Genomic DNA, 14,458 nt, shown 5'->3' with positions numbered 1-14,458 from the left:
ATCACCCTGCTCAGCCAAGGGGGAATCCAGGCTATGACTCCCTGGTAACCATGGTCAAGAGAAATGCTAAAATATGCACCAGGATCTGTTTCCTTGCTCTCCCTCATCTCACATCAGGCCCCAAAGAACAGTTTCAAGACTATTGCTGCATGGTGCCTCAGAATGGAGCTGCCTCTCTCAGAACCTATTTTTTATCAGGGCTGGAAGATGAATGGAAAGAACCTGTCGCTTGGTAACCATTACACATTCATTTATGGTACTGCACATAGCCAAAGAGGTTTTCAAATTTCAGAGCCTAGAAACTATATTATCCAATAAACACTGACTGCTGGATGTGGCTGCAGACATCTTCAACAAAACTGCTGTATCTGAAACACGCTGGGTGATTCTGTGACTCTGAAAGTAGAGATATTCACGCTGGCTATTTCTGTGAACATACTGGCTACCATGTATCTCTGTGAACATACCAGCTACTGTGTATTCCTGTGAACATACTGACTACCACTTATTCCTGTGAACATACCAGATACCATGTATACCTGTGAACACACTGGCTACCATGTATTCCTGTGAACATACCAGATACCATGTATTCCTGTGAACACACTGGCTACCATGTATTCTTGTGAATACACTGGCTACTATGTATCCCTGTGAACATACCAGCTACCATGTATTCCGGTGAACACACTGGTTACCATGTATTCCTGTGAATACACTGGTTTATCATGTATTCCTGTGAACATATCAACTACCATGTATTCCTGTGAACATACCAGCTACCATGTATTACTATGAACACACTGACCACCATGTATTTCTGTGAACATGCTGGCTATCAAGTACTCTTACGAACATCCTGGCTACTATGTATTCCTGTGAACATACTGACTACCATGTATTCCTGTGAACACACTGGCTATCACGCATTCAGTGAACACACCAGATACTATGTATTCCTAAGAATACGCTGTCTACTGTGTATTCTTGTGGAAATACCAGCTAGCATGTATTCCTGTGAATCTGGAATTATCTTCCTCAAAAGTGTTTGCAGTTGAGCAGTGGTGGCACACCTTTAATTCCAGCACTCAGGAGGCAAAGGCAGGTGGATCTCTGTGAGTTTGCGGCCAACCTGGTATACAAAGCTAGTTCCAGGACAGCTAGGGCGGTTACAGAGAAGCCCTGTCTCGAAAAACAATAAACAAACAAACAAACAAACAAACAAATAAATCTGCGGACACTCTGGATGGTGTATGAAACAGAGGAATTTTTCACTCTGTCTTCTTAGTGCTGGGTCGAGCTGCAGACAGTGTCTAATTTGTCTACCAGAGCAATGCCACATGCCTTATAGGCATCTGTCTGGCACGGCTTTCTGTCCTACAACATGCCTCAAGTCGTGGTGCAATCTGTGCAGTGCATGGCAGGACAACAGCCACCAACAGTCACAGGGCACCGCGCCCTCTTGTGGAGAGAGCTTCAAATGCCAGCTGCTCAGTCAACCTCCATCTTTTAGAGAGCCTCAGCGAGTCCTCTATAGATGGCCCACGGTTGGCTTATGAGTCTGCGATTGGATATGTTTTTCAGAGTGTCTGATTGCAGTACATACTGAGTAGCATAATTCCCCCAAACCCTATAGTCCCGTGCATGAGTGTTACCATGGTTACTTGGCTTTGTTTTGGCCAAAAGCTGAAGAGGTTTCCAACTTACCTTATTTCATTTTGATAGCTAGATTCTGAAAAACAAAAGAGGGTGTGGGAGAAAGAAAATCCCGTTAGCAAAATGGAGACAGTGGTTCTAAAAGCAGCTCTAATTTTTGTTGACCCTCTGACTTGATAAACTTCACTTTGACCCAGCCCGTATTCAGAGTAACCCTGCACTGAATTAGTAGACAACTAAAGCCCAAGGGAAAAAGACTCAGTATCAGAAAAGTAAATACTCTGTGGGAACCTGAAAGATAATGGATGCCCCTTGTGTACCCAGTGAATACTGATTGAATTTGATACCCAGTGTTGCGCAGGCTCCATGACCAAGAAGAGCTCTAAGTAGCCAAGCCAGTCACACAAGTCGTTGGTTGCCTACTGTGTGCCAGGCCATCAGAAGGTATATCCTCTTTTGACTAACAACAACAAATGAGTTCAGGTCTGGGCAACTGGGAAACTAAAGTGCAGTCTCCATTTACAGGACAAAATTTAAGATAAACATCTCAGAAATATTTTTTAACGCAGGGTCTTACTATGTAAACACACGGGTCTGCAATTCGCTGTGTAGGCCTGGCTACCCTCAAAATTGTGACAATCCTTCAGTCTCAGCTTCCAGAATATTAGAATTACAGCGAGCAAGGAACGGGTCTGCAGAACATGAGCAAATCCTTGGTCAAACCAAAGTCTCATCTTGAGTTCACAGGCTTTCACTGCTCTCCAGCTTCCCCTTGGCAAGGAATAAAATGAACCCCCCAAATCAAAGCCTGATCCATGAAGGAGCTACAGTCAGACCCTGTCCTTACGCTAGATCACGGGATTTACCAGGCATGTCTCGTTGAGAGAGAGATCAATGAAAAACAGTCAGTAGATCCACCTGGCGCACACACAAAGTGTTTGTGAATTTAACAACGCAAATCAAGTGACAGGCACCCAAACATCGCACCTCAGCTCTTGAAAAAAAATAGTTTAACTGTAGAAAGTGTTCAAATCAGAGAAAAGACAAGGATTCGGCACTTAGAAAGTTCTGGGCTGTCACATGTCAAATCATCCTTCCTCACTCAAGTTTCAGACTGTCAAACTCTGTAACAAGGCCCTTCATCCTAGACCCCCATCTCCAGACCACCAGCAGCTTCCGCATAGCTGGGAGTGCCCCGGCACATCTATTCATGAGACATGTGTGCCTTTTCCATTGACTTAGCGTGTGCCATGTTTGTCTTTTTAACTCTGCAGCCACCCTTGCCTGTACTGGGACATTTTAAACCCCACAGAACGGGGAAGGGCATGTCCCAACCAATGTTATTCTAGAAAAGCAATTGTATGTTATAGGGCATATCACCGTAGCTGTCTATCCTTGAAAATCAGTACAGAAGTCAAGTAACCCAGGCCTCTAGCAAGATCTCATCCTTCTCAGATGTGGGAACAGCCTGGTCCCTGGATAGGGTTTCCTGGGCCCTAGAGGAACAGCTCTCTCTTTCCTGTTGCGGGAGGTCCTCCCACTCCTCCAGCCAATAGCCGCTGAGATACCAGCCCATTGGGGCGTGGTCTCTCTCCCTTTAAAAAAGCAGCCACTTCCCTCTCCTCTCTCTCTTCACTTCCTCTTCCTCCCGGCATTCTCTTCTGTTTACTCCACCTACCTATGTCCTAACCAATAAAATGGGCCGAGGCAGTTCCTTTTTATTTAACCAATGACCTTCCTCCATCACTTTCCTGTACCCTTCCATGGTTCCTGTCAAAGACCAAAAGTCCTTGCCTCTTAGTTTCAATTTTGCTTTGCTCAGCATCCCTATTACCTCTGTCCCAGCTCATTAAGGCAGCACAGGGGTGAAAATATAAATATGTAAATTGGCAGGCACCGTGTGACAAGTTGATGTGAGTGGGCATTGGGAAATTAGATGGAGCCGATCCATACACCCATCATTCCATACATGAATCACTTTTAAAGGAAAACATTAAAGGTCTATTTTCAAGCCATGATTTATTATGACTGATACAGGTCTACAGAACACGTTCACTCTAAACAAAGCCTTGCATCCTTTAACTAGGATGTCCCAGTCCCTCATCCCTAACTCTGGAGACCACCACCCCACTTCTGTTGTGGAGTATGCCACAAACAAGCAGGATCACACCGCACTGGCCTTTCTGTAACTGACTCCTTTCTCTTAATGTCTTTAATTTCATTATGTTGTCCCAAATAACAGGATTTCTACATTTTTAAAGCTAAATGGTATCCCCTTGTGTGGATAAATGTTAAGTATATGTGTATATAAGTGTATGTTCACAAACATGCTTGTATGTGTACTCATGTGTGCCTATATATGTCTATTTGTGTGTATTCATGTATGTATGCATGTGTGTCTATGTATACATATTTGTAAGTGTGCTCATGTGTTTATATGCATTATGTGATTGTGTGTATACATCTGTATGCATGTGTGCGCGTTCACGTATGTATACATATATGAATGTGATGTGTGTGTTTGCTATGTATATCCAGATGTGTTCATGTGTGTATATGTATATGTATGCACATATGTGTACCTGTATACATGTATATATGTGTGTGCATGTGTGTAGCACTACCTTTAACAGTCATCTGTTGATGGGCATTCAGCCTGTTTTGATATCTTATCTATCATTGATGTGGGAGTGTCATATATCAATCTGTTGATTTCATTGGTTAAGCAATAAAGAAACTGCTTGGCCCTGATAGGTTAAAACATAGGTGGGAGGAGTAAACAGAACAGAATGCTGGGAGGAAGAGGAAGTGAGCTCAGACTCGACAGCTCTGCTCTCTGGAGCAGAGACGCCATGCTCCCCTCTCCCGGACAGACGTGAGAGCTCTGCTCTCTGAGGCAGATGCATGAAGCTCACACCCAGGATGGACGTAGGCTAGAATCTTTCCTGGTAAGATTGATGCTACACAGATTATTAGAGATGGGTTGATCGGGATATGAGAATTAGCCTGTAAGGGCTAGAATTAATGGGCCAAGCAGTGTTTAAATGAATACAGTTTGTGTGTTGTTATTTTGGGGCATAAGCTAGCGAGGCGGCCGGGATGCTGGGGACGCAGCCCCGCTGCTCAAATTACTACATATCATGAACTGCTCTGCAATAAACATGGGAAGGCATATGTGTGTCTGAAACACGTGTTTCATTTCCTATGCATATTCATCCCACAGTGGGAGTGCTGGATCACAAGTAATTCCATTTTCAGTCTCTGAAGAACCTCTATAGCATTTTCATGGTGGCCATACTTGTTCATATGCCAGCCAATAGTGTGTCTGTTTCCCTGTCAGCTCTTGTCCACTGCCTGTGTGATGACAGCCATCTGCCAGGTTGCTGTGACATCTCACTGTGGCGAAACTCATCTTTTGAATGATAAGCTCGCTCACTTCAATTGCGTGTACCACAAATTCAAAACCCCATAGAAATTTACATGAAAACAATACCTTCTTTTTCTCTCCTGGAGATACCACAGCAGCAGAATACTACAATCAGAACGATGATCAGGATCAGGAGCAAGGAAAAGCCCACTGCCAGAAGTACAATGGCCCAGGTCGGCAGCGATGAGCCTTCCTCGCCAATACTATCTGCAATGGCAAGAGGAAAAAGGGAGTTAGAAACATCTGTGCCTTGTAGGCTCAGTGATTCAAGTGGGATCTAAATTATCTTGTGTTATAGTGACACTTTATTTATGTTCTAAAAAATAACACTTGCCTGAAGATCAGAGGGTAAAACTAAGCCACTAGAGGCCAGGCAATGGTGTCACACACCTTTAATCCTGGGATTTGGAAGACAGAGGCATATGGATCTCTCTGTGAGCCAGCATCACCTGGATCTGTTTCTACATTGACCTTGTGTATCCCAGGTTGGCCCTAAACTCACACCACTGCCTGGCCTCTTGTGGCTTAGTTTTACCCTCTGATCACCAGGCAAGCTTTATTTATTAATACACAAATAAAATATTAAGCGGGGCAGCGGTGGCACACACCTTTAATCCCAGTACTCGGGAGGAGGCACAGGCAGCCAGATCTCTGTGAGTTCAAGGCCAGCCTGGTCTACAAGAGCTAGTTCCAGGACAGGCTCCAAAAGCTACGGAGAAACTCATCTCAAAAAAAAAATCATAAATAAAATATCACTATGTTGTATCTTGAATAAGAGCATAACACTTCAGCATTGTAATATTCAGCAATATCATACATTATAATGCAGCAGAGCATTCTTGGCCAACTGCCCTCCTCTGTTCAGTGACTCAGACCCCAAAAGTATCTCCCATGCCAGTATTTACTGATACAAGTAATCGCTTTGTAACCCAGGTCCAATTATCAGTTGGTCTTTGTAACCCAGGTACAATTATCAGTTGGTCGAACCTCCCACATTCCTTAGAGTTGCACAAGGGTGGGTCAGCAAGGCTAGTCCCAAGGGTTAGTGTTCTGATAACCATGCTAGGAAAGCCCTTGGTTAGCCAAACTGTGGGTTAGTCAAGAATAGTGGACTGTGTACTAGAGAATGGTAGGTCCTGGCATTTGTGTTCCCAGCTCTGTGATCCCACCCGCCAAAGGTAATAGGAGCACCCTATGGGAGGGCAAAAGACCCTGGGCACACAGCTCTCCTCAGGGACTCAGCAGAGTCCACCACTAAATGCATTTCTCCTGCAGTTGTGTAAGTTTTCCTAACCTCTTATGGAGCTGATACTATTAGTATCTTACTTTGCCCTCTTACTGTATCCAGTAGGCACGGAGTAAGGCAAAGGTAAGTGAGACAGAAAAAGCAGGGAATGAAAGGAAAATATGGAAGGAAATAAAAAGTAAGAGGAATGACCTAGGTATTTTTGTTGTTTTGTTTATTTGTTTGGTTTTTACAACCATGTCTTAGAGCTGACATGCTGGCTTTGGGTGGTCATGTAAATTCATTTTTCATTAAAATTAAATATACACTTCCTAAGTTATACTACCTACATCACAAGTGCTAAATCAGCCCAGATGGAGCATTTCCACAATCCTTGAAAGTCCTGGCTCATGGAAAGTACGTGGGTGATCCTGAGGGAGCCTTAAACATCATTTTATTCCTCTGTGCCTAAGCAGGAACCACACAAAAGTCAAAGGACAGACAACCACAATGATCTGGGAAACTGTGCATTGTATTCTACAAGGTCTGTCATCCTGTCTCACTGATATCTCAATGAAAATGGGGTAAAGGCTAGTCCCTAGAAATGTAAAACAACAGGCTTCCTCTGAAGGAACATGGGGTTTGCTTTGGAACCAGTGACCAGGGAGGAAAATGGTGAACATCTCTCTTGGGAGCTCTCCCCATATAGTGCTTTGCTTAAAATTGATCCTGCAGCTGTAGTTTGCTGTTCCTCTGCTAATGTTAAATGATCAGAATATGAGTAGCATGTTTAGAGAGGATCACTTTTGCCTCAGTTCTCAATCAAGAGTAAGCAAGAGTCCAACTGCATAAGAAGTCACAGGCAAGCAAGAACTCAACCGCACAAGAAGTCACCACAAACAAGACTCCAACTGCACAAAGAGCCACAATTAAGCAAGAACCCAAGTGCATAAAAAGCCACAGGCAAACAAGAATCCAACTGCATAAGAAACCACAGGTAAGCCTAGAGAAGTGGCTCAGCAACAAACAGGCCTGCTGCTCTTGCAAAGGACCAGAGTTCTGTCCCACATAGGGCAGCTCATAAAAGTGTGTAACTCTATATTCCATGGAATCTGGGGCCCTCTTCTGGCATCTGGGGGCATTGCATTCATGTGAGTACACACACACACACACACACACACACACACACACACACACACACAAATAACCTTTTAAAAAGATGCCAGGTGGTGGCAGCACATGCCTTAAGTTGCTGCACTTGGGAGGGAGGCAGGTGAATCTCTGTGAGTTCCAGGACAGCCTGATCTATATACAGTGAGTTTCAGGAGACCCAGGGCTACACAGTGAAACCATGTCTCAAAAAATTAAAAATAAAAGCAAAGATTTGTCTGAAAACAAATCAGGTAACTGTCTATGCTTTGAAGAATCATGTTATTTTAAAAGATACTTGGTTTTGCTCCTCATGAATTGCTCATATTTCTTTATTTCCTTCCAGAGAATTAGAAAGTGTTGGACAATTTTGATGGTTGCTTTATTTTTATTTTTAATGGCTTATATTTACTGTGGTTTTTTCCATTTCTTCTTATTTATCTTCTAAAATCTAAACTGGTCCTAACTCCTTTGAGCTCATATGTTGTGTATTATATTCCTTATACCCTACATACCTGGAATATGCTAGTCATAATGAATGGATAGATAAATGACAGATGGGTCAGGGGATGGATGAGTAGATGGATAACAGAGAGAGAGGGTTGGGTAGGTGGGTAGATGGTTAAATGGAAATACAGAAAGATGGGTGGCAGATGGATGAGTAGATGGATGGACAGATGGGTGGATGGATGATGGATGGATGATGGATGGGTGGATGGGTGAATGATGGATGGATGGACAGATGGGTGGATGGATGATGGATGGGTGGATGATGGATGGATGGATAGATGCATGGATGGGTGGATGATGGATGGATGGATAGATGCATGGATGGGTGGATGATGGATGGATGGGTGGATGATGAATGGATGGGTGGATGATGGATGGATGGATGGATGAATAGATGGATAGATGGTGGATGATGGATGGATGATGGATGGATGGGTGGATGATGGATGGATGATGGATGGGTGGATGGGTGGATGATGGATGGATGGATGGATGGGTGGATGATGGATGGATGGGTGGATGATGGATAGATGGGTGGATGATGGATGGATGGGTGGATGATGGATGGATGGATGGATGATGGATGGATGGATGGATGGTTGAAGAATGGATGGATGATGGATGGATTAAAGAGCTGAGTTCTTATCTGCCTCTTGCACTGGGCAGTCAGATACACTGAGACAGGTCTAGACCTCTCCTTTCTCATCATATAAGATATGCAGAGAAGAATTGCAGGATGTAGGAAGTCCAAACTACTTTTCTAATGCCATCTGTTGCCTCTTTCCCGGATATCTCTCTGAAGTAAGACAGGAAAGAGAGGGAGCCTTACCCTACACAAAGAACTATAGGCAACTGGCAAATACTGAGAGCAGAAAAAATACTCTTCTACAGGGAAGAACATCCAGATTGTATGTCCACAACCAAACAGCCCTGAGAACATGTAAATAAAAGTAGCATTATTCAAACTGAGCAGGTTGTATATATATATATATATATATATATATATATATATATATATATATAGAGAGAGAGAGAGAGAGAGAGAGAGAGAGAATCAAAGAAAAAGGGGCATGAATTTTAAAAAAGAACAAGAGGGAGTATATGAGAGAATTTAGAGGGAAGGAAGGGAAGGGGAAATAACATAATATAATCTCAGAAATGTTTAAATGTGTTTTAAAAAGATATTAGAGAGAGGATAGGATTGTGTCTTTTCCTTATCATACCTCCCCAACCCCCAAAACTGGGATGCTGTCACAAAGAAGTCCCATAGTTAGAGAGCACAACACTGGGAATCTCTTGTAATGCCCACTGATCAATCAGATTCAAAACCTGCTCCAGTGACAGAATCGAGAGGACTGCAAGGGCACTCCAAATGCTTCACATGCAAAAGGTTGGTGGCATACACTTTCAGAATATCATTCAGGCCACTGTAGTGGGATTCCCCTCTGTGTGCTACCATTCATTAGTAAAGAAGCTGTTTTGGCCTGTGACAGGGCAGACTATAGCTAGGATGGAAAACTAAACTGAATGCAGAGAGAAAGAAGGCAGTGTCAATCAGACTCTACATAGTCACCCAAGAAGTAAAATATGAGGTAACAAACCATGAGCTTCATGGTAAAATATAAAATAATAGAAATTGGTTAATTTAAGAAGTAAGAGCTAGCTAGGAATATGCCTGAGCCCTTGACCAAACAGTGTTGCAATTCATATAATTTTGTATGATTTTTTGGGTCTGGGTGGCAAGGAAATGAAAGCACAGTCTGTTCAGAGGCCACTCTGCCCCATTATGGGATATTCCCATGCTTCCCTTACCATGAACACAATAATGATATCATTAAGGTCTGAGCTACATTCTTGACTCTCACAGTTCAGAATAAAAGCAGACTTCTATCTGTGCGGAAGCCTCTTAACTCTCAGCCACGTTGGGCTTCCCACCAGAGAACCTAATCCCTTTTGTGGCCCCTGTTTACTTTCTGGGTTGCCTTTGGCCTCTGATTCACTTGCCAGTCACAAGTCTTGCTCTACCAGGTTGTTTAAACTCAAAAAAATGTGTGTGAAAGATTCTGAGGTAGAACTCATGTGTTTACAATCGCCATGGACACCCTACATCAAGTTAGATGGACTGCCTTTCTCAAACCTAAGTTTGCAAATGTCACACGTTTTCACGATAAGGGAACTGGCTGGGGCTAGAAAGGAGGCCTGGCTCCTGATGTAAGAGATAGGCTTGAATTCTCCCTACTTAGGATAGCATGTTTATTAACCACTCAAACATTCCCTGCCCATGGCCTCTTCTCCTTCTTAACATTCCAATCTTCTGTCGAACCAGGCTGGATTCCACAAGCTTCCTCGACTGAGTAGAGAGTGACTGCTTTCTCCTTGAGTGTGTGTGTGTACAGAGGAAAGGCCACCCCTTGGGGCTGATGACTGAGTCTAGAAGGGAATGGGAGACTCGTGGTATCACTCACTGTCATCTTAGTTCAGCCACCGTACCCAGCCTCATACAACAGCCCCACACTGACACTGTCTGGCTATTCACCTCTCCCTGGAAGTCCAGTCTTCCTCCAAGTCTCTCCCTTGAGACACATCTGCTCAAATCTCCTCTAATCAAGTCTACCATGTCTGGGGTCATCAGGAAACATAAGACACTACTGGAACTGTCCAGGTGTCTTATTTTAATAATGTTGTTCATTTACCTCCTGTGACATATATGTGTGCACTTGTGTGTGTGTGTGTGTGTGTGTGTGTGTGTAAAACATGGATAATCTTGTTTAGTAGAAAGTCATTTTGGAATAAATCATTCACAGCCCATTGAAAACAACAGTCTTATTGTTAAGCTAAAAAATGATAATAGGTAGAAAAACAGGTTCTTGGAATGATTCGTGATCCAATCTGTTCACAGTGTAGATAAGATAGGAAAGAGCCCTGGAAACCTACCCTATGGCTCAGCACAAAAAAGCCAGGTTCTTAACACACTTCCTACTCTGTCACAGACCCTGTCATTGTGGAACGATCCCTCCAGGAAGGCACCACCCAGGCCTTACCTTTTCAGGGCATCTGGAAAGGTATGGCTGCTGCTTTGTTCAGGGCAGTGAATATATGACTCAGGTGAGTGACAGAGCCTTTCAAGAGGGTGGATATCGGGCTGGAGAGATGGATGTTCACCTTCCTAGATATGGATGGAGGGGGGAGGACCTAGGACGTACCACAGGGCAGGGAACCCTGACAGCTCTTTGGACTGGAAAGGGAGGGGGAGAGGAGTGGGGGGAAGGGGAGAGGGGTGGGAGGAGGGGGAGAAGAGTGGGAGGAGGGGGAGAAGAGTGGGAGGAGGGGGAGGGAAATGGGAGGCGGGTGGGAGGAGGTGGAAATTTGTTTTTTTTCTTTTCTGTATCCTCCTTTTATCAATAAAAAAATTAAAAAAAAAAAAGAGGGTGGATACACTCTACCTGAGCAACCCACAGTGACTACTATGTTTATCTTCAGGTTTAAACTTCAAGCCCTGCTCCCTAAGCTCTTCCCACCCCTGTGTGCTCCTCAGGAACATGGAACTGACTTTATTGTGTTCTTGGTGACCATCCTTTCCCAATCTGTGAAGGAAAGAATCATTTCCCCAAATGTTCTGTCTGGAAAGAGTTAGCACAACATTAAAGTGGTTGCGTAGAATTTCTCAACGTAAGCTGCATTGCCATAAAATGTCATCACTGCATGCAAAACCCAAGCTGACCAGAGAGGACATGGGTGTGTGAGGCATTAATGTTTGTGAAAACTGCTCGCCCTTCTGTCCTTCCTGCTCTGGAGCAGGAATCACATTGAGAAACTGTCTTGGACATTCCAGTATACTCATTTCTTCCAAGGTAAGTGCTACGATTATTTCATCTTCACAGACAACAGAACTGGGGCTCAGAGGGGTAAATTAACTTCCTCCCAAGTCACATGGGCTAGATAGAGCATCCATCTATGGTCTGTTTAGATTGTGGGACCTGACCAGCTAAAGTAGAAAGCAGGGTTTAAGACTTTAGGCTAAGTACTCTCAAACCAGTTATTTAGGAACTTAATATCAAAGATATCATAGTCAATAAAAAACAATTAAATGAGAGCTTCTAAAAGGGGCTGAGCCTCAGCACAGGCATCCAGGTTCCTCCAGTCAATGATCCATAGCCAGGAGACAAAACAGCTTGTCTGCCCATCTCACATGTAGGAAAACTGAGCCTCAGAACTCCACATGACATGCCCAGAGTCATGTCATCATGGAGGCCATGCGGAAAAGAAGTCCAAGGAACATCAAAGATTGCCTGCAGTCACTGGAAAGAACAGAGACGCAGTACCACTCCTGCTGCGCAGACCCCAAAAGGACGCCTCCCTGTCTACCATGACTTCAGGGGGGGGGAGGATCATGCCTACCACATTTTCTGTCTGACTTTGTCACTTTTCATGGAAATGAATTGAAATAAAACTAGATCATTGCATCTGAGAAGATGCTCATGTGCCCTAGAATATGGTTTCACTTCACAACCTACACACGAGGACAACCAGTACTAAGTGGACACCCAAAGAGGGACATCTGGGGCCATACTGTTCACTGGAATATTTCTTTGTTGGGTTGTTGTGTAGCTCCTTCTTCCCAATGTAAGAGTCCCAAATGGAAGAGGATCAACACATTCAAAAAGGTAATGAAAGTCACAAAACTCACAGGTTCTTCCCAAAAGCTATATAAGCTGTAATAATTGCTGGAAGACCCTTCAGTGAAACTGCCTGCAAGTCGTGCAGGGTGTTCCATGAATACAGTGGTCCTGAATCATCAATCTGGTGATGTATTTGAGTCATTCATACTCCTGTAAGTGATCCCAATAAACTTCTTGGGTAACATGATTTCTTTGGTGCATCACTAGTCTCCTCCTATCTGGAGCGAGTAAGCACTCATTCACATCTCTCCCCAACACATAACCAAGGGTCTTTGCTTTCTAATGTGGTGTCTGCTGCCCACAGGTTTGTGGTTTCAGTAACTAAGAAAACTGGTTTTTTTAGAACTGAGAAACCAGCTCTGAAGACAAGCATTGGCTTCCCACACGCCTTCTTCAGGTGAGTGTTTGATCTCTGGGGCAGCACATACTCTGTGACCCAAGTCCATTAAACTTTCTGAGCTCACCTAAGGATAATCCCCCAGCCTTGTGGTACATATGGGGGTACAGAACTGGGGGTCCCCACCCCTAAGGAAGTCTGGCAACTATCACAGGTGGCTCACCTCTCTACTCTCCACGAACTTGATCCCAGCTCCTCTAGCTCCACAGGCAAGGTGGAAGGAGGTCTGCAGCTAATAAAACTTGCATAAAACACACAACACGGAGCCAGATACCAGCTGCTCTGATCTTGATGAATAATTTAGAAACGAATTACCCTTTTGCAAATGAGTCCAATAAAGCAAGGCTCATTGCTGCCCACCCGCAGAGCCTTCCTTCCCAGCCCTCTGGCCGACAGCTGCTGTAATTAAGGTGCAGTCCCAGTTAAGGAAGAGTTCCATTGATGGGAACGAAGTGGCCTTTCCTTCAGAAGAAAAGGATGGCAGAGAGCTAATCCGTAAGATTCATTTCTAGAAGGGGCCATCCATCAACCAGAGCTCTGGGCTGCCTCATTATCTTGGTGAAATGTGGGTTTTCAACTGTCAGTTCTTGTCTGTTTGGTGCCAACAGAATTTTGCCTTTCAGTCTTGCCTGTCAAAGCCTGGACCAGACTTCATTGTCTCTAAGTAGCTTGTGGGAGAGCTGGGTTGGACATGGGCAGACCGAAGTGAATAAGGAGCACCTGGTTGAGCGAGAGCCCAAAAGCTAATAAGAAAATGTCAGAAAGTCACCTGAGGGGGTGGGCAGTCCGAGACCAAGCTGAATACCAAGAAGAATAAGGACAGGAATAGACTATCATGGACAGAATAAAACTGAATTTTTATGAGAAAGGCCGACAGACAGAGATAAAGAGAGAGAGAAAGATATGTACAGACACATGCTCACGGAAGCCATGTGAAAATGAAGACTAGGGGTCAGAGAGCTACTTTGACAAGCCAAGAAATGCTGGAACAGGAAAAGAGATTGAAGAGATTCTTCCTGCTTTCTCCAGGACCCCCTTCCTCTTCTGTAAGATGAGGGGTTTACTGTGAGTCTCCAGGGCTCGTGTGACTGAAGTTGAAGTCAGAGGTAGATCCCTTACCTGGCACATATGAGGCCCTGGGTTTATGCCCAACAGCATCCCTTCTTCTAAATAAACTTCATGTCCTACCACATCACCCCTGTACCCTTGCCAGCTCAGAACTCACAGGCTCCACAGGGTCCCTTTAATGAACAAGGTTAGAGTTCCTGCTATGTCACAGTGTATTCCTCTGGAAGTTTTGTCACCTAGTCAAGTTAGACAATGAGACACTGTTTTGGTTGTTCAAGACAGAAACTCGCTTTATAAAACAGGCTTCTCTGGAACTCACTACATAGCCCAGGTTGGCCACAAACTCT

At 44.1% G+C, this 14,458-nt stretch overlaps 1 protein-coding gene across 2 annotated transcripts in view; it reads right to left on the bottom strand.

Annotated features, from left to right (window-relative positions):
• Igsf5 (immunoglobulin superfamily member 5) overlaps window positions 1-14,458 on the bottom strand; it is a 42,012-nt gene that overhangs the window by 10,654 nt on the left and 16,900 nt on the right. For both annotated transcript variants that reach the window (XM_075954560.1, XM_075954568.1), the window contains 2 exons: window positions 5,150-5,290; window positions 1,708-1,732 (listed from right to left, as the gene is read on the bottom strand). In XM_075954560.1, coding sequence (XP_075810675.1) covers window positions 1,708-1,732; window positions 5,150-5,290 — 166 coding nt within the window. The remainder of the gene's footprint in view (window positions 1-1,707; window positions 1,733-5,149; window positions 5,291-14,458) is intronic.

The sequence above is a fragment of the Microtus pennsylvanicus genome, chromosome 1 (genome assembly GCF_037038515.1).
Source record: "Microtus pennsylvanicus isolate mMicPen1 chromosome 1, mMicPen1.hap1, whole genome shotgun sequence".
NCBI classification, from domain to species: domain Eukaryota; kingdom Metazoa; phylum Chordata; class Mammalia; order Rodentia; family Cricetidae; genus Microtus; species Microtus pennsylvanicus.
Note: the sequence above shows the minus strand (reverse complement) of the source record. Positions and strands in the feature narration are given on the sequence as shown.